The sequence below is a fragment of the Gymnoscopelus braueri genome (genome assembly GCF_963280865.1).
Source record: "Gymnoscopelus braueri genome assembly, chromosome: 23".
NCBI classification, from domain to species: Eukaryota; Metazoa; Chordata; class Actinopteri; order Myctophiformes; family Myctophidae; genus Gymnoscopelus; species Gymnoscopelus braueri.
This window is the reverse complement of record NC_137625.1, coordinates 545,323-566,903: the sequence shown is the minus strand read 5'-3', so window position 1 is coordinate 566,903 and position 21,581 is coordinate 545,323. Positions and strand designations below refer to the sequence as shown.

Sequence of the window (21,581 nt, the reverse complement as noted above, 5' to 3'; positions counted from 1 at the left end):
AACAGCGTTCATATGTCACAGGACGGATTAACAGCCACAGCAGCCAGGGAAAAATAAAAAATGACATTTCTCCATACAACTCGTACTACTTCTACAATAACGTTCACATTTTAAATATAAAGTGCTGAATTTATTCCAAGATTTTTTAAATATCCCCTGACTAGTTGAATGATCTTTATGTGAAAATAATAATAATAATAATAATAAGGGTAATAATAATAATAATAATAATAATAATAATAATAAAAATAATTATTATTATTATAATAATATTAATAATTAAACTTGTATGGAAATATCTGGATTTATTTACTTATTTAATTATTTAGGAAAATGTTTAATGTTTTTGTAAAAATAAAGAAAAAGAAAAACTATGTAGGAAATGCAAATAATAACAAGTATAATAAATAATACATACAAATAAAGGGGGAGATTTTAATAGTAACTAACGACCCATAAAAATGGGCCCGCGACCCATCGTTTGGGAACCACCACGTCACATCCTTCCCAGACAGACAGACTGTAGTGCGTGTGTGTGTGTGTGTGCGTGCGTGCGTGCGTGCGTGCGTGCGTGTGAGCGTGTGTGTGTGTGTGTGTGTGTGTGTGCCAGCGTTGCCATGTCTGCTTATTATAGGCTTAATTGTTTGTAAATATTGGTGGTTGTGGGTTTTTGGGCTTATTTCTGAAGTGTAGTAATAATAATAATAATAATAATAATAACTATAATAATAATAGTTGCTAATTTGGTCTACAAATTAGCAACTACAAGCTCGCGACGCGTTGTGTGAGCTTGTAGATCTGCTGTTTTCAATGGATGGATACAGTTTGTTGCTTCCTTTGGGCTTGTTCTCTCAACACAACCTGGCAACACTAGTGTGTAGCGTGTGTGCGGAGCGGTGTGTTCCGGTAGTTCATACAGGTTGCTTATTCGTCTCTCACAACCTGGCAACACCAGTGTGCAGCGTGTGTGTGTTCCAGTAGCTCATGCTTATTCCTCTCCCACAACCTGGCAACAGCGGTGTGTATCGTGCGCCCGTGTCTATGTGTATGTGTGTGTGTGTAGTGTAGTGTATCTCAGTGTGTAGTGTAGTGTGTCTCAGTGTGTAGCAGCAGACACACAGTGTGTAGTCAGTCCAACATGGCGGCCGTGTCCTCCATGTCTCTGTCCTCTCTCTCTGATGAGGAGCTGTTCTCCGCCCTGAGGAGGCACGGCCTCTCCCCGGGCCCGCTCACAGAGAGCACCCGGCCCGTCTACCTCAAGAAGCTCAAGAAGCTCCGCGAGGAGAACCACCCCGCGTCTGCTCCTTCCTCCTCCTCCTCCTCCTCCTCCTCCTCCCGGCCCCGCGGAGGATCCGCGGGGCCGGGAGGAGGAGGAGGAGGAGGAGGAGGCGGAGGAGGCGGAGGAGGAGGCGGTAAGACGCGCAGCTCCTCGGGCTTCGCCGCTAACTCCCACACCGAGGCTTCTTCTCCTCCTCCCCGGGCCTCCGCCTCCTCGGCGGCGGCCTCGACTAACTCCCAGGCCGAGGCTTCGTTTCGGGCCTCGGCTTCGGCGGGAGGCCGCCAGAGCGCCGCCGCCTCGCCGAAGACCCGGAGCGGCTCCGCGACTCACTGCGACACCGAGGCTTCATCCGGAGGCCTTCTCCACCGGAGGAGGAACAACCCCGCTTCTCCTCCTCCTCCTTCTGCGGCGGCTTTGAACCAGAAACACACTCCTTCCGGAGGAGGAGGAGGAGGGCGAGGAGGAGTCCTCCTGGGCTTCAGCTCAGACGAGTCGGACGTGGAGGCTCCCCAAAAGAAAGGAGGAGGAGGAGGAGGAGGCCTGAACCACCGGAGAGGAGGAGACCGCTCCTCCTCCGGGTGTCAACAACAACAACAACAACAACAACAGAGGCCTCCTGCTTCTCCTCCTGGAGGAGCGGGGGGGACCACGGCCTCCTCCTCCTCCGCTCACCACCGGAGGAGTCACGGAGCCGGAGGTGGGGACAACAGCACCTCCTCCTCCTCCTCTCTCCTCCTCGGTCTAGACGGGAAAAGGAGCTCTGAGTCTGGGTGGGGGGGCAGGAGGAGAGGAGGAGGAGCAGCCAGAGCCCAGGAGGAGGAGGAGACGGGGAGAGGAGGTTACGAGGAGCCAGAGGATGAGGAGGAGGAGGAGGAGGACGACGGGCAGACTTGTTCTCCTCCTCGGAGGAGCAGCCGGTCAGTGAACGGCAGCAGAGCCTCCTCCTCCTCCTCCTGCTGGGACTCCAGCGGAGTCAAGCTGGCCGCGGATTACTCCGACTCTGAGGAGGAGGAGGAGGGAGCGGGAGGAGGAGATCTCCTGTCCCCGCTGGAGAGACACCGCCGTCTGACTCCTTCCTCCTCCAGGAGGAGTCACCACCACCACCCTCCGCCTTCTCCTCCTCCTTCTCCTGCTGCTCCTGCTCCCCAGGAGAGTGTAGAGCACCGGGGAGGAGCGGAGGAGAGAGGAGGTGGAGGAGTGAGAAGGAGCTTCCCCAGGAGTTCCATCTTCGTGTCCCTGGCAGGAGGAGGTGATGGGTCCTCCTCCTCCTCAGCCTCCTACAGCAAGAACCACGTAAGATGATTTATCCATGATGTTTTATTATTATAATAATTATTGTTGTTATTATTCTATTAAGATGCTGCTTTATACATGATTATGATTATTATTATTATTATTATTATTATTATTATTATGATAAGATGCTGCTTTATACATGATTATTATTGTTATTGTGATTATTATGATGTTAAGATGCCCCCCCTAAAATATAAATAATCATCATATTCTAACTGGAAATAATCATGTTTTAACTGGGGACCCCTCAAGATAATCATATTTGAACTGGGACCCCTCAAGATAATCATGTTTGAACTGGGACCCCTCACCCTGACATGCACTAGGAATGTATGAGTTGAGGCTCTGTTCCACAGATAATATAGTGAAAATATCTCTTTCTTAGGTAATATTTGACTATTTGGCCAATATTTTATTATTTATTGTAATACAGTTGTTGCCTTTTGACACATTAATGGTCTTATTTAAACTTTCCTTAATTTGTAACTTTATGAATGTGCAGATATCCTGTATACACTCTACAGTTATACTGTATGTTGGTTTGTTTACTGTTGAGAGAGAAAACTATGTTGTACATTAAGATAATCATCTGGGGACCGACCTTGGGGTCCTGAAAATGACCCACAGTTTGAGAACCACTGAGAGATGAAGGGACCCCTTAGCTGAGAGAGAGATGAAGCAGGGACCCCTTAGCTGAGAGAGATGAAGCAGGGACCCCTTAGCTGAGACAGAGATGAAGCAGGGACCCCTTAGCTGAGAGAGAGATGAAGCAGGGACCCCTTAGCTGAGAGAGATGAAGCAGGGACCCCTTAGCTGAGACAGAGATGAAGCAGGGACCCCTTAGCTGAGAGAGAGAGATGAAGCAGGGACCCCTTAGCTGAGAGACAGATGAAGCAGGGACTCCTTAGCTGAGAGACAGATGAAGCAGGGACCCCTTAGCTGAGAGACAGATGAAGCAGGGACCCCTTAGCTGAGACAGAGATGAAGCAGGGACCCCTTAGCTGAGACAGAGATGAAGCAGGGACCCCTTAGCTGAGAGAGAGATGAAGCAGGGACCCCTTAGCTGAGACAGAGATGAAGCAGGGACCCCTTAGCTGAGAGAGAGATGAAGCAGGGACCCCTTATCTGAGAGAGAGATGAAGCAGGGACCCCTCACTACAAATTGTATAACATTGTGTTGCAGATTAATAGTTTTCATAGTTTTCATAGACTTGTTTAACAGACTCTATCATGTTAGATTAATGTTAAATGTGTATTTACAGACATTTAACCTCTTAAACCCTCAATACTTAGTAAACTTGTACTTGGTCTGCTCTTTTTTAACCTCTACACCAAACCCCTGTGCCGAAAACAGCCGATCTACAAGCTCTGCGAGGTGTTGTGTGAGCTTGTAGATCTGCTATTTCCAGCTAATGTTCCTCAGTAAAGGGATGCTAGGGTTCAAGTGGTTAATGTAAAAAAAACTAAGAAAAGTTTCTATCATTTCTAAAGTAAATGAATTGAAGGCTTTTTAAGAGCTTTTTGGACAAATTGGCCAAATTGTCAAATATTACATAAGAAAGAGGTGAACGTTGCAGTGTGAGGCGTTGTGAGCTCTTAGATCGGCTATTTTCACAATATTAAATATGCCTCAAATCCTAAACCACTTGAACCCTCAGCATCACTATTCTGGGGGGAACGTTCGCCAAAAATAGCCGATCTACAAGCTCACAATGTGTTGTGAGCTTGTAGATCTGCTATTTTCGGAAGTGGTGCTGAATTAGTAGCTCAACAAAAGCTAATTAATCCTAGTGTACTGGAGGACAGTTAAACCTTAACTTAAAACCTCCGCTATACCATTTATTGTGAGTGTTTTTATCACTATAAACCAGGGGTCTTCAACAGGGGGTCCGGGACCCCTAGGGGGTCCTCAGAGTTACTACAGGGGGTCCGCCAAATCTTTGTGTGATGATTTTTTTAGTTTTTTACCTTAACCATTTGAACCCTATTATCCCTTTTCTGAGAACTTGAGCCAAAAATAGCCGATCTACAAGCTCACAACGCCTCATGCTGCGAGGCGTTGTGAGCTTGTAGATCGGCTATTTTTGGCAAAGAGGTGTAGAGGGAAAAAAGAGCAGACCAAGAGAACAAAAAAAGTGTAGTCTGAAACACAATTTTATACAATATCGAGTAGGGGGTCCCTGCTTCATCTCTCTCTCAGCTAGGGGGTCCTTGGCCTGAAGACGTTGAAGACCCCTGACCCAGCTATAAACCATAATAACGATTATTTTCCGTCCCTATTCCTTACTCTATACCTGTAACTCTGTAACCTTAAAGGGATATTTCACTTTAAGGTTTTTTTTTTCATGTATTTTTTATATATTTTTTTGAAAACGAAAAAAATTAAATACAATAAAAAAATAAAATAAAATGAATGAAAAAATTAATCAGAAAAACACGGCCCCCTCACGCATTAGGAGGGCAGGGTGAGTCACCAGAACTGAGGACGGGTGTTTTTGATGAATCTAACATGGTTAAAATGGAGTTTGAAGTTACAATGGGTTTGTATAGGAAGGGGGCGTGTCTGATAAAATTAATATCAAATATCTAAATACTGAATCAAGCAACTTAAAAACTGTCTGGGGGGCTCACAAAGGCCTGAGTAGACGATAAAATGATCAAAAGTTTTTTTGAAAGTGAAATATCCCTTTAAGTTACCTGTGGTATAATAAAGGTGTCTGTCTGTCTGTCTGTCTGTCTGTCTACCTGTCTGTCTCTCATACAGAACCACATAGATGGTGATGGTATAATGAAGCTGTCTGTCTCTCTACCTGTCTGTCTCTCATACAGAACCACATAGATGGTGATGGTATAATAAAGCTGTCTGTCTCTCTACCTGTCTGTCTCTCATACAGAACCACATAGATGGTGATGGTATAATAAAGGTGTCTGTCTGTCTACCTGTCTGTCTCTCATACAGAACCACATAGATGGTGATGGTATAATGAAGCTGTCTGTCTCTCTACCTGTCTGTCTCTCATACAGAACCACATAGATGGTATAATGAAGGTGTCTGTCTCTCTACCTGTCTGTCTCTCATACAGAACCACATAGATGGAGAAGGAGACAGCAGCAGTGTGGCTCACGGTCGTTTCAGCATCGGCCTGAGGCCTCGTTTCTCCAACTACAGCACCCTGTCCCACAGCTACCCCCGCCCCCCCGCCCCGCCCAACCACCACCACCACCACCACCACCACTCCACCGCCAACCACGCCCCCACAGGAAGCAACCACGCAGCGTCCTCCTCCTACGGCCTGCAGGCGGCGCTCAAGCACCGCACGATGTCTGCTCCAGAGGACGAGCTGCTGCAGCAGTTCAAACGAGACGAGGTGAGACGGTCGTCGCGATCGCACGCACACGCGCACACACACACGCACACACACACACACACACGCACACACACACACACACACACACACGCGCGCAAACGCAGAAGAGAAGAAACAGAGGAAAAAATAAAAAAAAGATGGCTCTGACTGACTGGCGTTAACTTACACTGTGCTGATTTAAATGAAGTTAAATCCTTGTCTTGTTCACACCTTACTCTGTCTGCAATGCATCGTCTGCATTTCTCTGCCTCTCACGACCGACTGTCTGAGACCGACTCCAGTGTTAACCTATTAGTCGTTGGGTGAAAAATATACTTTTATAAGTTCACAGGGACGGACGCTACTGAACTAAACGCGGGTGGGCAACATTTCAGCTGAGAGACAGATGAAGCAGGGACCCCTTAGCTGAGAGAGAGATGAAGCAGGGACCCCTTAGCTGAGAGACAGATGAAGCAGGGACCCCTTAGCTGAGAGAGAGATGAAGCAGGGACCCCTTAGCTGAGAGAGAGATGAAGCAGGGACCCCTTAGCTGAGAGAGAGAGATGAAGCAGGGACCCCTTAGCTGAGAGAGAGATGAAGCAGGGACCCCTTAGCTGAGAGAGAGAGATGAAGCAGGGACCCCTTAGCTGAGAGAGAGAGAGATGAAGCAGGGACCCCTTAGCTGAGAGAGAGAGATGAAGCAGGGACCTCTTAGCTGAGAGAGATGAAGCAGGGACCCCTTAGCTGAGAGAGATGAAGCAGGGACCCCTTAGCTGAGAGAGATGAAGCAGGGACCCCTTAGCTGAGAGAGATGAAGCAGGGACCCCTTAGCTGAGAGAGAGATGAAGCAGGGACCCCTTAGCTGAGAGAGAGATGAAGCAGGGACCCCTTAGCTGAGAGAGAGATGAAGCAGGGACCCCTTAGCTGAGAGACAGATGAAGCAGGGACCCCTTAGCTGAGAGAGAGATGAAGCAGGGACCCCTTAGCTGAGAGACAGATGAAGCAGGGACCCCTTAGCTGAGAGACAGATGAAGCAGGGACCCCTTAGCTGAGAGAGAGATGAAGCAGGGACCCCTTAGCTGAGAGACAGATGAAGCAGGGACCCCTTAGCTGAGAGAGAGATGAAGCAGGGACCCCTTAGCTGAGAGACAGATGAAGCAGGGACCCCTTAGCTGAGAGAGAGATGAAGCAGGGACCCCTTAAATGAGAGAGAGATGAAGCAGGGACCCCTTAGCTGAGAGAGAGATGAAGCAGGGACCCCTTAGCTGAGAGAAAGATGAAGCAGGGACCCCTTAGATGAGAGAGAGAAGAAGCAGGGACCCCTTAGATGAGAGAGAGAAGAAGCAGGGACCCCTTAGATGAGAGAGAGATGAAGCAGGGACCCCTTAGATGAGAGAGAGATGAAGCAGGGACCCCTTAGATGAGAGAGAGAAGAAGCAGGGACCCCTTAGATGAGAGAGAGATGAAGCAGGGACCCCTTAGATGAGAGAGAGATGAAGCAGGGACCACCACTACATATTGTATAAAACTGTGTTGCAGTTTTTCATAGATTTCATAGATTCATGTTTGAGTTCACATTTTAAACTCTCAATATTTAGTTAACTTGACTGTTTGCTCCTCTGTACGTGGTCTGCTCTTTTCCCCCTCTACACCGACTCTCCAAAAATCTCCCAAAAAAATAGCCGATCTACAAGCTCACAACGCCTCGCGCCGCGAGCTTGTAGATCGGCTATTTTTTTTGGCTAATGTTCCCCATATCACACAAAGATTTGGCGGACCCCCTGTAATATCTCTGAGAACCCCCTAGGGGTCCCGGACCCCTGGTTTAGACTGATGATAGGTTCCTGGTTTACCTATCATCCTATAGATGACTATTTCTAAACATGTGATGCATTACCTGGTGTTTTTACTGTAAATCACTCTGGATTAAGAGCGTCTGATAAACGCCTACATTGTACTTAGTTTGACTCATTTTTCTCCCCCTCCTTCACACCAAACCTCTGCCGAAAACAGCCGATCTACAAGCTCACAACGTGTGAGCTTGTAGATCGGCTATTTTCGGCTCATGTTCCCCTCAGGATAGTGGTGCTGGGGTTCAAGTGGTTATTGTAAAAGAAGAAAGAAAAGACACAATTTCTGGCTGTGTTTGCCCACTGCCAGCGATTTAGTGTTTTTTTATAACTTTAAAAAATTCACACTTTTTTTTCCTCATTATGATCGCAAGTCCTATCGTTTCTAAACACACAGGCGAGTCGTGCACGTCGCTCAGACAACAAACACTCCGATCGGGGCGGAGTCCTTCTCCTCCAGCCCAGCGTTAAAACACCATGTTTCGCCATGTGAACGGAAAACTCACTTACTTTTTCACCTCGCCACAGGCCTCGCTAAATCCCGTAGTTGTGTGAGTGGCCCAGAGAAGACATTTTCAATCGGTGACATTCCATTTTGCAGTAGTAGCAGTTTCAAAACAGCGTTTCTAAACAGCGTTCCACGGTGGAGAAAGACAAAGCCGAGAAAAGACCGTTTTAGAGGGGGACCTAAACAGGAAGCAGGCGGAAACAAAAATCTTCGATTGACATCATTTCCGTATCCGGGTGTGCTACGATGAAATGTGTCACTTCGAGAGATGGAGGACGGTGAGATCTTTTTAAAAAAATATTATTTTGCAAAATTACGTTTTTTACGTCCGTGGCAGATTTGGTAATTGGAAAAAAATACGTTTTTTACGTCGGTGGCAGTGAATGAGTTAAGCTCCAGTTATACTTAGCTGTATGGTGGGACGTGCGCCGAAAATAGAATACCGGTATATACAAGCTCACATACAAGCTCACAATGCGTCGCGGATGCGACGCATTGTGAGCTCGTAGATCTGCTAATTTCGATGCACGCCCCCCGACGAAGTATACACTGGGTCTGAACGCTGTCAATGAACAAACCCATATGAGACGCCATGCACCTGTCTCACTCTCTCACTGCCACGCACCTGTCTCACTCTCTCACTGCCACGCACCTGTCTCACTCTCTCACTGCCACGCGTTACTGCTTCATCAAGGCTTGCAAAGCACAGCGATAAACGGCGCACTAATGCTGATAAACAGACAACTAGGAAAGCAATGCTCTCCTCCGCTCCATTCAGTAGCCTACCTACCTACCTACCTGTGTACCTACCTACTTGCCTACCTACCTGCCTACCTATCTATCTATCTACCTACCTATCTATCTATCTACCTACCTACCTATCTACCTACCTATATATCTACCTACCTACCTGCGTACCTACCTACCTACCTACCTACCTACCTACCTGCGTACCTACCTACCTACCTACCTACCTACCTACCTACCTACCTACCTACCGGGGAGAGGACTGAGTTTTGCTGCTTAGACGTTGGAAATAAGCGCAACACAAGCGTGCCTTCTTCATCATCATCAATCATTATTATTAGAATGGCCAAAATTGATGAACATTTCACGCACACTTTGTATTGCGCTTTTACATTTAATTAACGTGTCGTCCAAGAAATGGCCTAATAAAAACATTCGGCGATTGAACTTTCCTGCTTTACAATACAGTCAACTATTGTATATCCTTATAGGATGAGGATATACATACTCTCATCATGACATAAACCAACATAATGCTGCCTTTTAGGATGTAGATTTGGGGGGGTGGGGGTCTTTTAGATATTGAGGTATATCCATATCGCTAAGCCCCAGAATTTGTAGAAGTAAAGTAAAAAAAATCACGGGCAAGTGGGCATGACCTTTGGGCAAGTAGAACATGACCTCTGAGACCTTTAGTCTGGACCTCTGGTCAAAGGGCCGGGTCCGTATAATGCCCATGTGTGGCCTAAATAATGACATGTTATTTCTCTCTCTCTAAAGGTGTCTCTCAGGGCGTGTCAGCGCTCATACTCTATAGTAACATGTTATTTCTCTCTCTCTAAAGGTGTGTTCGTCGGGGCGTGTCAGCGCTCACTACCTGTCCATGTTCCTGCTGACCACAGCCTGCCTGTTCTTCCTCCTGCTGGGTCTGGTCTACCTGAGGATGAGGGGGGGAGGAGGGGGGCACGGAGCCCCCGATGCTGACGTCATCAGTGAGTAGTAGAACTAACACACACACACACACACACACACACACACACACACACACACACACACACACACACACACACACACACACACACACACACACACACACACACACACACACACAGAAAGACAAAGACCTGGCTGCCATTTCCGTGACGTAGTTGGTTGGCCTTTTGGAGTCTATTCATTCTAATGGAAGAGTGGACATGAACGCAGCTTCTGAACCATTCTTTATCATTGTGGGATCGCTTCAGCGATCACACTAATGTTATCTTCACTATTTATTGTGGGATCGCTTATCAATACTCAATACCAGCAACATTCTTAGCGATCCCACACTGTTTCTTCAGGAACAGTACTTTCTAGTTATTATTATTATTCCGCCCGTTTTTGGATTGGTCAAGCTTCATCACAATATGTAATATAACAAGACCAGGAGACCTGATTCTGCCAGACCCAGAATGAAGTCCTAGTATGTAACGGGTTAGGTTTAGTTTGATAGGTTTCGAGAACCTATGGGGGTTCCAGAATGGAGAGTACAGTGGTTGATGAGCTTTACTTAATTACATATTTGTGACATAATAATGTCATGAATAGTTCGTGACGGAAGGGGGACAGACTTTTTTGGCTGGGGCCGGGGGACAAAGTGACCATGCCCATGTATGGAGAAAACAGATACAAAGCCTCATGTAAGCCCGACCCCTTGGGTCTGGCAAATAGGTAAGACAGAATGAATCAGGAACAGTACTTTCTAGTGTGATACTATCAACATTCATCCTTAGCGATCCCACACTGTTTCTTCAGGAACAGTACTTTCTAGTTATTATTATTATGAGTCTATGAACACAGTTTCTGAACCATTCTCCTCATGGTCACTGAACTAAATATTGGTCGATGGTCACATAAAGCCACACCATCTTCCCAATGTTTTCAGACTAAATGGCTTTTTTTCAGAGGGTCAAATCAGGAGAAAATCTACTTTATACAGAACATGTAGATTTCTCCCTTTGTGTTTACCAACGGTCTGACTAAAGGTGGCAGTGTCTCAGGGGTAGAGTGAACTGGAAACCACAAGGTTCCCAGTTGGATCCCGGGCTGGGGGTCTCCTCTCCCCCAGAGTTAGTGTAGAAGTGTCCTTGAGCAAGACACTGAACCCCTAATTACTCCTGATGAGCAGGTTGGTGTCTTGTATGGTTTCCTCCTCCATCGGTGTGTGTCTATCGCTTTGGATAAAAGCGCTATATAAATAAATATATAAATATATATATATATAAATGCACCATTTAGCATGTATATAAATGTTGTGTGGTCAGGTGGGGAGGTGGGAAAGACGCCCATTGTTGTCGGTATGTTCTGTTTTCAGCGTGCCTTCACATGGAGAGTTACCTCTTCGGGTGATTTGTCTTCCTCTGAGTGACGGCTACAGATCCTGTCTGTGTCGACACACAGTCTGGTCAGACATTATGATAATTATTATGGATCTATATTTTCTGTGACCAGTTGTAAAGGTTAAATAACACAAAAACGCTGGCAGTGGGTGAGTTTATCAATGTATTTACTCTGGCAGTTAAAGAGTTAAGACCGGGGACTCATCATGTGTCATTTTAAGATTCCTTTGCCTGTTCAAAGACATGAGTTTGTAGATCTGCTATTTTTGTGAAATCGTGAAAAGTTGTACAAATCTTTGAATATATGTATTCTTTTTAAGCGTACATTTGTAACTCAAGTCTTTGCTTCTGAGGGGGTCCATGGTACATACATATTTGGAGATGGGGGTCTGCGGCCAAATACTTACAATTTATGACAAAGTTCATATGACAAAGTTTGAGAACCACTGATTATAGCAACATCCTCTTAAAACAAATATATATATGTTTAGGATTTAGAAGACATTTGTAGAATATATATTCAAAGATTTGTACAAATTTTCACGATTTTTCAAAAAATATTTTTGAAATATGACATTTTCCAAAAATAGCAGATCTACAAGCTCAACATGTGGCGCGCGGCCACGACCGCGGTCCACGCTCCGCGTTTTTTGTCTTTACTTTTTATTACTGATGTTACTGTATGTTAAAACTAAATGTTAAAAAAGGATTGATCAAGTGATATTACTCAAACAGAGGACATAACCTCTCCAGAATCATAGTCAATGAAGTCACAGCGTGCTGGTTAGAGGTGCTGGAGTGGAGTACTGGAATGGAGTGTTTTGATCGGAGCGTTTGATCGGTCATTTTCGCTGCGATCCGATTCGATCCGTTCTCCATTTTTTTGCTGATATCAGGCCGATATCCGATCTGTTAATCGGATCGCGGCATCTCTAGCATTTATATAGCAGCGCTTTTATCCAAAGCGCTTTACATAGATACACACACACATTCATACACACACACACACACACACACACACACACACACACACACACACACACACACAGATGGAGGAGGAAACCATGCAAGACACCAACCTGCTCATCAGGAGTAATTAGGGGTTCAGTGTCTTGCTCAAGGACACTTCAACACTAACTCTGGGGGAACCCGGGATCGAACCGGGAACCTCCCATCCGGCCGCTCTACCCCTGAGCCACTGCCCCCCCCCTCTCTCCTCATGTGTGTAGTCCTTATAGAACAGTGTGGTGTCTTCTCCCTCTCTCCTCATGTGTGTAGTCATTATAGAACAGTGTGGTGTCTTGTGAAGATGTTCATACATGTTGTTATGCTGATAATTCTCTCTTTGTGACTGAATGTGTTTCTCTGTCTTCTAGGAAACAACCATCCATTTGGAACAGACTTTGACAGCTCTTATGTAAGTACATCATCATAGTTTAAACCATTAAGACCCATGAGGCTCATTCTATGAATGTCTTCTAAATCAGGGGTTCCCAATGTACCACCGGTCTGCCAGAATGCGGCCGCTAATTCCAAGTTTATGGATTTGTAATATACGCTCAGGCAACGTTGAGCCTATAACCTTGGCTTACGTCACCAGGATTTTACCAACAACGGAGAAAAGCTGAGTCGGTTACATGTACAAGGATTCGTCAGTGATGTGACATCCTTGGTATCTTTATGCCGTTCTACTTCCGTGTCGCATAGTAGTGACATCACTGTCGAATCCTTGGTATTATGATCCTAGCCCACCAACGTGTCAGTGAATGTTTACCATCAGCGTCGCTCCACGCTGTATTTTGATTTTTTTTGCGCTTATGAAACACTAAACAGGATTATTATTTCATGTCAACATTCAAGTACAACTATCAGAAGATGTGACTCGGGTGAACTAATGCGTCACTCTGCAAGTTTAACTCAAGTTTTCTACCTGTACAAAGTCATCTCTGATACAGACATGAGTTTTTATAGTAGGGGGTACTAAGCACAAAAAATGGCCAAATCGTTACGCGGTGGATAAAAGCATGAAATTTGATACAGATGTCCCTTGGGTCATCCTAAAACATCCTAGAAGGGGTGCCCAAAAAATTCTCAAACAGGAAGTGAGTTATGGACAAAATTCAAAATGGCCACCTAAACTGTTGACCGTTGACTCAAAAGACACCAAAATAATCTCCAAAAAGCATAAAATTTGGCACATATGTCCCTTGGGTCATCCCAAGACATCCCAGAAGGGGTGCCCAGAAAAATCTTAAACAGGAAGTGAGTCATTGACAAAATTGAAAATGACCGTCTACAGTGTTGTCGATTGACTCAAAAGACAACTAAAGAATCTCATGAAAGCATACAATTTGGCATACATGTCCCTTGGGTCATCCTAAGACATCCTAGAAGGGGTGCCTGAAATTATCTGAAACAGGAAGTGAGTTATTGACTAAATTGAAAATGGCCGTGTACAGTGTTGACAGCCGATGCAAAAGACACTCATAAAAAATAATCTCATATAAAAGCATGAAATTTGGTACAAATGTCCCTTGGGTGATCTGAATGCATCCTAAGGGGTGCCAAAAAAAGTTTTAATAGTCTCTCAATGGAAAACACTCCTCCCACACGGGCTGCACTGCTACAATATTTAAATCGAGCAGCCAATCTGGCATTTGGTCCAGAAGCCTGAAAGCTATGCAATCTCTACCATCTCCTGACAAATATGGATGAATTAAAGTCGCTGATTCGTGGACACCTTTATGGACACTCTTGCCAGAGGCTGCTTAAGTTTGTAGAGAACTCAAGTGTGGCTGCAAAGCTGAGCCCTTCTGTCCGAGAAAGTGTAGATGCCGGGATGCTGGGTTACCTTGCAGAGCATTATGCCAATGTGCTGGTAATTGCGAAATGGCACACATGAATACATGTACTAGTTACTAAACACTAATCACAAAAAAACAGTAATGATCAAAAATACATGAGAAGATAGAGTGTAAAACAAGCAAGAAGATGTAGAGTGCAAAATAAATAAGATGCAGAGAGTAAAATAAGAATATGCAGAGTAAGATAAGATGCAGAGTAAAATAAATAAGAATATGCAGAGAGTTAGATAAATAAAGAAGATTCAAAGAGTACAATAAAATAATAATGCAGAAAGTAAAATGAATAAGTGATGTAGAAATGAAAACAGAAGGTAGACTACAAAATACGGCAGGTTATGCACTGCATAACCTGTCGTATTGAGTCTGCATAATATGCAGACTGCCATGGTCAACTGTTTAAACAGCCATTTAGAATTTCTTCAACATGGTCCCTTCCTAAAAAGTTTAATAAACAAGCAAATAAATAACCTCTTCTAGGATATATTAAGAAGCACTCAATGTACGTACCAAATTATACACTTTTATGACGTCCCTTTATGTTTTCTTTTGTGTCAACTGCTTTAGGCGGTCACTTCCTGTTTAAAACCTTTTTGGGCACCCCTTGTAGGATGCGTTCAGATCACCCAAGGGACATTTGTACCACATTTCATGCTTTTATGAGATTCTTTAGGTATCTTGCATCATCTTTCAACACTGTAGGCGGCCATTTTCAATTTAGTCAATAACTCACTTCCTGTTTCAGATTATTTTGGGCACCCCTTCTAGGATGTATTAGGATGACCCAAGGGACATATGTGCCAAATTGTATGCTTTTTGGAGATTCTATAGGCTTTTTGAGTCAATCGCCAGCACTGTAGGCGGCCATTTTCAATTTAGTCAATAACTCACTTCCTGTTGAAGACTTTTTTGGGCACCCCTTCTAGGATGTCTTAGGATGACCCAAGGGACATGTGTGCCACATTTTATGCTTTTTGGAGATTATTTTGGTGTCTTTTGAGTCAACGGTCAACAGTTTAGGTGGCCATTTTGGATTTTGTCCATAAATCACTTCCGGTTTAAGATTTTTTTGGGCACCCCTTCTAGGATGTTTTAGGATGACCCAAGGGACATCTGTATCAAATTTCATGCTTTTATCCGCCGCGTAACGATTTTTCACTTAGTACCCCCTACTATTAATCATTATGTGAGCGAACCAAACCGAACCATGCCGGTCTGTGAACATTTTGTGAACTGTCAGCAGGTCTGTGGTAACAGAAAGGTTGTTCTAAATCACTAGCTCTCAAACTGTTTTGTAATAAAAAAAAATACTTTTCAAGATTTTTCCAGAATCAGATCCATCCAAAATAGCAGATCTGCAAGCTCGCAGCGCGGCACGAAGTAATGCGCTGCGAGCTTGCAGATCTGCTATTTTTGAATAGCCAATGTCTAAAATGTGAAAACGACGGACGCTTGCCCCGTTTTAACGGGTCAACGTCTGCGGTGGAGTTGAACTGGACACAACGTCGTGTTGAATCATGTTCTGCCATGACTCATGCAGTATCGATACTTTTACTTAAGTAAATCATTCGAGTACTTTTCCCACCACCGCTGAATTCAGTCGATCGACCAATCAGAATGAAGCGTTCAACCAAGCCGTGTAATAATAACATAATAAGAACGTGTGTGGCTTCTGGAAGCCTCTAAAGGTGTCTTTATGAAAGTTTAGATCTTTTATTAATCTGACGTGTTGTTTCTCCTTCATAATGTAGAACAAGACAGAGAAGGACATCATCCTGAAGCTGTTGTTGAACCTCCACGACCACCTGGCTCGCATCGCTGGTAATATAATAATTATCCTATTATATATTAACCCATTAAGACCTGAGGCCCATTCTACAAAGACCCTCTAAATCACTAGTTCTCACACTTTCAAGATTTAACACGTGCGCGAGTACGTACGTGCGCACGCCTGTGTGTGTCACACAGATGAATCCATGTCATTCCTCCTCAGATGAACGTGAGGAGAACCATCCTAATGTTTAATCCATGTCATGTTCAGATGTTTATATTATATTTGTATGTGTTTATGTGTGTTTATGTGTGTTTATGTGTGTTTATGTGCTCCTCAGGTGAACATGACTGTGGAGATGAGGAGAAGCATCCTAACAGGACTCTGTCCATCACAGAGGCCACCACTTACCTGCTGGTACGTCTGTGTTTGTTCTCATTATTAATGACAGAATTATTGTGATATGACATATTATATATATATGTTATAGACAGAATATGTTTATTGCGAGTGTTCCTAAAAATAGGAACACCCTGACAAGCACAGAAGCACGCTTGTAGATCAGCTATTTTCACAATTTTTGCCTCTTATATTATTTGACATTTTGGCCAATGCTCCACCAGTTTTTATATTATAGTTTGTTCATTACTTCTGATGCAGTGATGCAGTTTCATTTGACTTTACTGTGATCTGGGGACCCCCTCAAAGTCATGTGGGGACCCCCCCCCCCCCTGGGGTTATTTCTGTATTTATTTCACTGATAGTTATGGATTAAAACAATAATCATTATTTCCATGAAGTTAAAATCATCGTTTTATTTGATGGCCTTCACTGCCTTAGCCTTTGGTGTTTTTTTAAACACATTGTGTGCCAGAGGTTTATTAAAATAGGGGTACGTTCAGTGCCTGCTATTCTTCCATCCACTTACGTTGATACGTTTCGTGCTGTGGAAGCCCCTACGCGGAAGTGCATGTAAACAAAGCGTGCGTGTGAGACAGCGGAGGGTCCCGACTAACGCCTGGAACAATAATATTTCTAACGCGATCCTCCATTGCAGAGTGAAAAACGTCTCGTTTCCACCACGTTAAAAAGAAATGGAGATATTAAGCTTTTAGTCAAGGAGTTAACATTGGAGAGGCCGACCGGAAGGATTTTTGACATGGATCCACATCCGGCCTCTCCTTCTTAGAGACTCGATAATCGATAATTCCTTTAACAGGTCCGTTCATGAAAGTCCTTGCGGGCTTGTTTCCAATGAGGGCCTGTGAGCAATTAGGGACACATTTCATTTCATCGACACATATGCTGGCCTGGCCTAGAATCGTACCTGGGGCAACCAGGGCCTCTGGCTCCCTAGGCGGGCTCACTAACCACTCAGCTATGGCCGCCCCATCCACTCCTTGGATGATCCCAAAGTTTGGTTAGAGCGCCCCCACGTGGGAAAAATATATAACAAAATAAATGGGCCTAAAATGGTCCGGACCGTTTTTGGCACTCAATGTGTTAATTGAGGGCAAAAGGTCAAAGTTCAAGTGGCCTTGACCCTAAACCGATGTAATGCCTGTTTATGTATTCCTGTTATAAAATAAGGGTCTTTATTTCTGATATAAAATAAGGGTCTTTATTTCTGATATAAAATAAGGGTCTTTATTTCTGATATAAAATAAGGGTCTCTTTATTTCTGTTATAAAATAAGGGTCTTTATTTCTGATATAAAATAAGGGTCTTTATTTCTGTTATAAAATAAGGGTCTTTATTTCTGATATAAAATAAGGGTCTCTTTATTTCTGTTATAAAATAAGGGTCTTTATTTCTGATATAAAATAAGGGTCTTTATTTCTGTTATAAAATAAGGGTCTTTATTTCTGATATAAAATAAGGGTCTTTATTTCTGTTATAAAATAAGGGTCTTTATTTCTGCTATAAAATAAGGGTCTTTATTTCTGATATAAAATAAGGGTCTTTATTTCTGATATAAAATAAGGGTCTCTTTATTTCTGTTATAAAATAAGGGTCTTTATTTCTGATATAAAATAAGGGTCTTTATTTCTGTTATAAAATAAGGGTCTTTATTTCTGCTATAAAATAAGGGTCTCTTTATTTCTGATATAAAATAAGGGTCTCTTTATTTCTGTTATAAAATAAGGGTCTTTATTTCTGTTATAAAATAAGGGTCTTTATTTCTGTTATAAAATAAGGGTCTTTATTTCTGATATAAAATAAGGGTCTTTATTTCTGATATAAAATAAGGGTCTTTATTTCTGTTATAAAATAAGGGTCTTTATTTCTGATATAAAATAAGGGTCTTTATTTCTGTTATAAAATAAGGGTCTTTATTTCTGATATAAAATAAGGGTCTTTATTTCTGATATAAAATAAGGGTCTTTATTTCTGATATAAAATAAGGGTCTTTATTTCCACCCTCAGGGTCAGAATGAGAGCTTTGACGGGTTCGTCCTCACGTCTCTGGAGTGGATCATCAAGGCTGGCGAGGACATCGTGGGGATCCGGTACGTTGATTTAATTATGTTGTCAGACGGGGAGGGGGGGGGGAGGGATGTTCGGGGGAGAAGCAACACGCCTACTTAGGAGACATTTGTAGGATATGTGTACTATTTCACCTCTAGTGGCTTTAATGGAGATTGTGTATCTTCCTATATTAACAATCTTTGATACAGGTTAAGAGGACAGACTCCAGACCAGCAGGTGGCAGTAGAGAGGAGGTTATAATGTAACATTATGATCATACATACAGGTTAAGAGGACAGACTCCAGACCAGCAGGTGGCAGTAGAGAGGAGGTTATAATGTAACATTATGATCATACATGCAGGTTAAGAGGACAGACTCCAGACCAGCAGGTGGCAGTAGAGAGGAGGTTATAATGTAACATTATGATACAGGTTAAGAGGACAGACTCCAGACCAGCAGGTGGCAGTAGAGAGGAGGTTATAATGTAACATTATGATCATTCATACAGGTTAAGAGGACAGACTCCAGACCAGCAGGTGGCAGTAGAGAGGAGGTTATAATGTAACATTATGATCATTCATACAGGTTAAGAGGACAGACTCCAGACCAGCAGGTGGCAGTAGAGAGGAGGTTATAATGTAACATTATGATACAGGTTAAGAGGACAGACTCCAGGCCAGCAGGTGGCAGACGTCCAGGACATCGTGCAGCTGGAGTCCATTCATCCCAACATGTCCTTCCTGTGTCGTCTGAGGAGAGCCTTCTTCACCGTCATCCACCGAGTCATCCTCATCCTCGCAGGTACCTGACCCCTGACCCCTGATAAAGTAACCCCCCCCTAGCCCCGGTCCCAGCCTCACTCATCTGGTAAGAGAAGAGCCTGGTCACTAAAGGTCACGACCTAAAGCAGCCAGTGTCTAGTGGACAGGATTTCTGTTTCCCCCGGAAACTATATTTTTTGACCAATCACAACACTCGTTTCCATATATATATATATATAAAGGCTAGATGGCTCAAGGGGGCGTCGCAAGCGTAGCTCAACCGCGGCCATCTTGAGACAGTCATTCATAACATTATGTCTATGGTGCATATACTTTGAAATAACCATAGCGTGCTCAATTTTCATCCGATTTTCAAACAGTTTGGTGTGTTGTAAACACCAAAGATGTAGTTATGATACTGCATACTTATAATTATAATCATGTTTTTTTTTAAATAACATTAAGTATGCAAGTTGACGGTTGTCAACTTCCTAGACAACCATCATCCCAGGTCTTGCCCAGCGTGAAAAAGACCACGTTCACGTAGGCTACGCCACTGGCATGCAATGTGTTAATAATGATATCCAGTGGTGGAAAAAGTACTAAAGTGTGTGTGTGTGTGTGTGTGTGTGTGTGTGCTATGCAGTGATCGGCCTCCTGTGGGCGCTAGTGTTCTACATGAAGTACCGCTGGAGGAGAGAAGAAGAGGAGACCAGGAACATGTATGACATGGTGGAGAGGATCATTGGTAAGAACACGCTTACAACACGCATGACATGAACACGCTTAAAGGATATTTCACTCTCCAACATGTTGAGGGTCATTTTAATGTCATTTTCATTTATTTTATTACATTTTCTATATCGAATGAATAAATGAAAAAAGTAATTGTAAAAACACGGTCTCCTCATGCGTTAGAATGACAATATGAGTCACCAGAACCAAGGACGATGTTTTAGATGAATATATCAGGTTTGAAGTTACAATGGGTTTGTATAGGAAGGGGTCTGATAAAATGAATATCTAATATCTAAATACTGAATCACAAAAAACTGTCTCTTAAAGGGATAGTTCACCCCAAAAAAAACATATTTTTCTCTATGTATCAGTCACCCCATGGAGACTTGAATTCATGAATATGTTTAGTTTGTGTCTCATTCCTAAGACAATAATGTGACGACCAGTGGACCGGTAGGCAGCGGTTCCGGTAGGAGACACAAAGGAGACTCTTTGTGTCTCCTACCAGAACGTCTGCTGGTCATCACATTATTGTCATCGCCAGTAGTTGCCGGCTCTCGTAGACATATAATGCACTTCCGGAGAATACTATCCTGAATCGCCCGCTGTTAAAACGCACCGTTAGTGCGGCACTCGGTGCCGCGCTACGAGCTTGTAGATCTGCTATTTTTGAAAGATCTTGAAAATGTGTGCAAATCTTTGAAAATATATATACATTATTTTAAGCAAATATTTTTAACTCATATTTGCTTCTGGGGGGGTGGGGGGGGGGGGCTGGAACAAAACATTGTAAGATGGGGGTCCGCGACCAAATGCATATCATTTTGGGGGTCCTTGACATAAAACAGTTTGAGAAGCACTGATTATAGTAACATAAGCTTTTCATAAAACTGTTAGGATTGAGGAGACATTTGTAGAATCCCCTCAGAAGCAAAGATTTGAGTTACAAATGTTCACTTAAAAATAAAGATACATATTCACACAATGTCAAGATTTTCTTTAAAAAAAATAGCAGATCTACAAGCTCATAACGTGGCTCTTGATCACACTTCCTCAATGTTGGATCCATCCCAACATTAATGACGTCAGAGCGCTGAACGTATTACAACCTGTGTGTGTGTGTGTGTGTGTGTGTGTGTGTGTGTGTGTGTAGACGTGTTGAGGAGTCACAGTGAGGCGTGTCAGGAGAACAAGGACCTCCAGCCCTACCTGCCCATCCCCCACGTCAGAGACTCTCTGGTGCCCCCGCAGGACAGGTAACACATTACACCCTGAACCCCTAAACCAGGGTTTTTTTTTTCAGGCCAAAGGACCGTTTAAAAATGTCTTCAACGCTTTTCTGGAAAAATGTTTCTATAATCAGTGGTTTTCAAACTTTTTCATGTCAAGGACCCCCAAAATGACCCCTATCTCAAAATGTTTTGTTCCAGGGACCCCCAGAAGCAAAGAATGGAGTTAATGTTTGCTTTAAAATAATATATATTCAAAGATTTGCACACATTTTCACGATTTTTAGCAGATCTACAAGCTCACCGCGCTACGAGCTTGTGTGTGTGTGTGACAGGGAGACGGAGCGC

General features: G+C 43.6%; 1 protein-coding gene across 1 annotated transcript in view; it reads left to right on the top strand.

Annotated features, from left to right (window-relative positions):
- Positions 1-776: 776 nt before the first annotated feature.
- The window catches only part of lemd3 (LEM domain containing 3), a 36,808-nt gene continuing 16,003 nt past the window's right edge, over positions 777-21,581 (top strand). The window contains exons 1-12 of the mRNA XM_080420581.1: positions 777-1,338; positions 1,390-2,572; positions 5,659-5,943; positions 9,872-10,019; positions 12,779-12,819; positions 16,015-16,084; positions 16,375-16,451; positions 18,462-18,544; positions 18,867-18,894; positions 19,189-19,306; positions 19,913-20,014; positions 21,158-21,260. Of these exons, the coding sequence (XP_080276707.1) occupies positions 1,139-1,338; positions 1,390-2,572; positions 5,659-5,943; positions 9,872-10,019; positions 12,779-12,819; positions 16,015-16,084; positions 16,375-16,451; positions 18,462-18,544; positions 18,867-18,894; positions 19,189-19,306; positions 19,913-20,014; positions 21,158-21,260 (2,438 nt within the window). The 5' untranslated portion in view covers positions 777-1,138. The remainder of the gene's footprint in view (positions 1,339-1,389; positions 2,573-5,658; positions 5,944-9,871; positions 10,020-12,778; positions 12,820-16,014; positions 16,085-16,374; positions 16,452-18,461; positions 18,545-18,866; positions 18,895-19,188; positions 19,307-19,912; positions 20,015-21,157; positions 21,261-21,581) is intronic.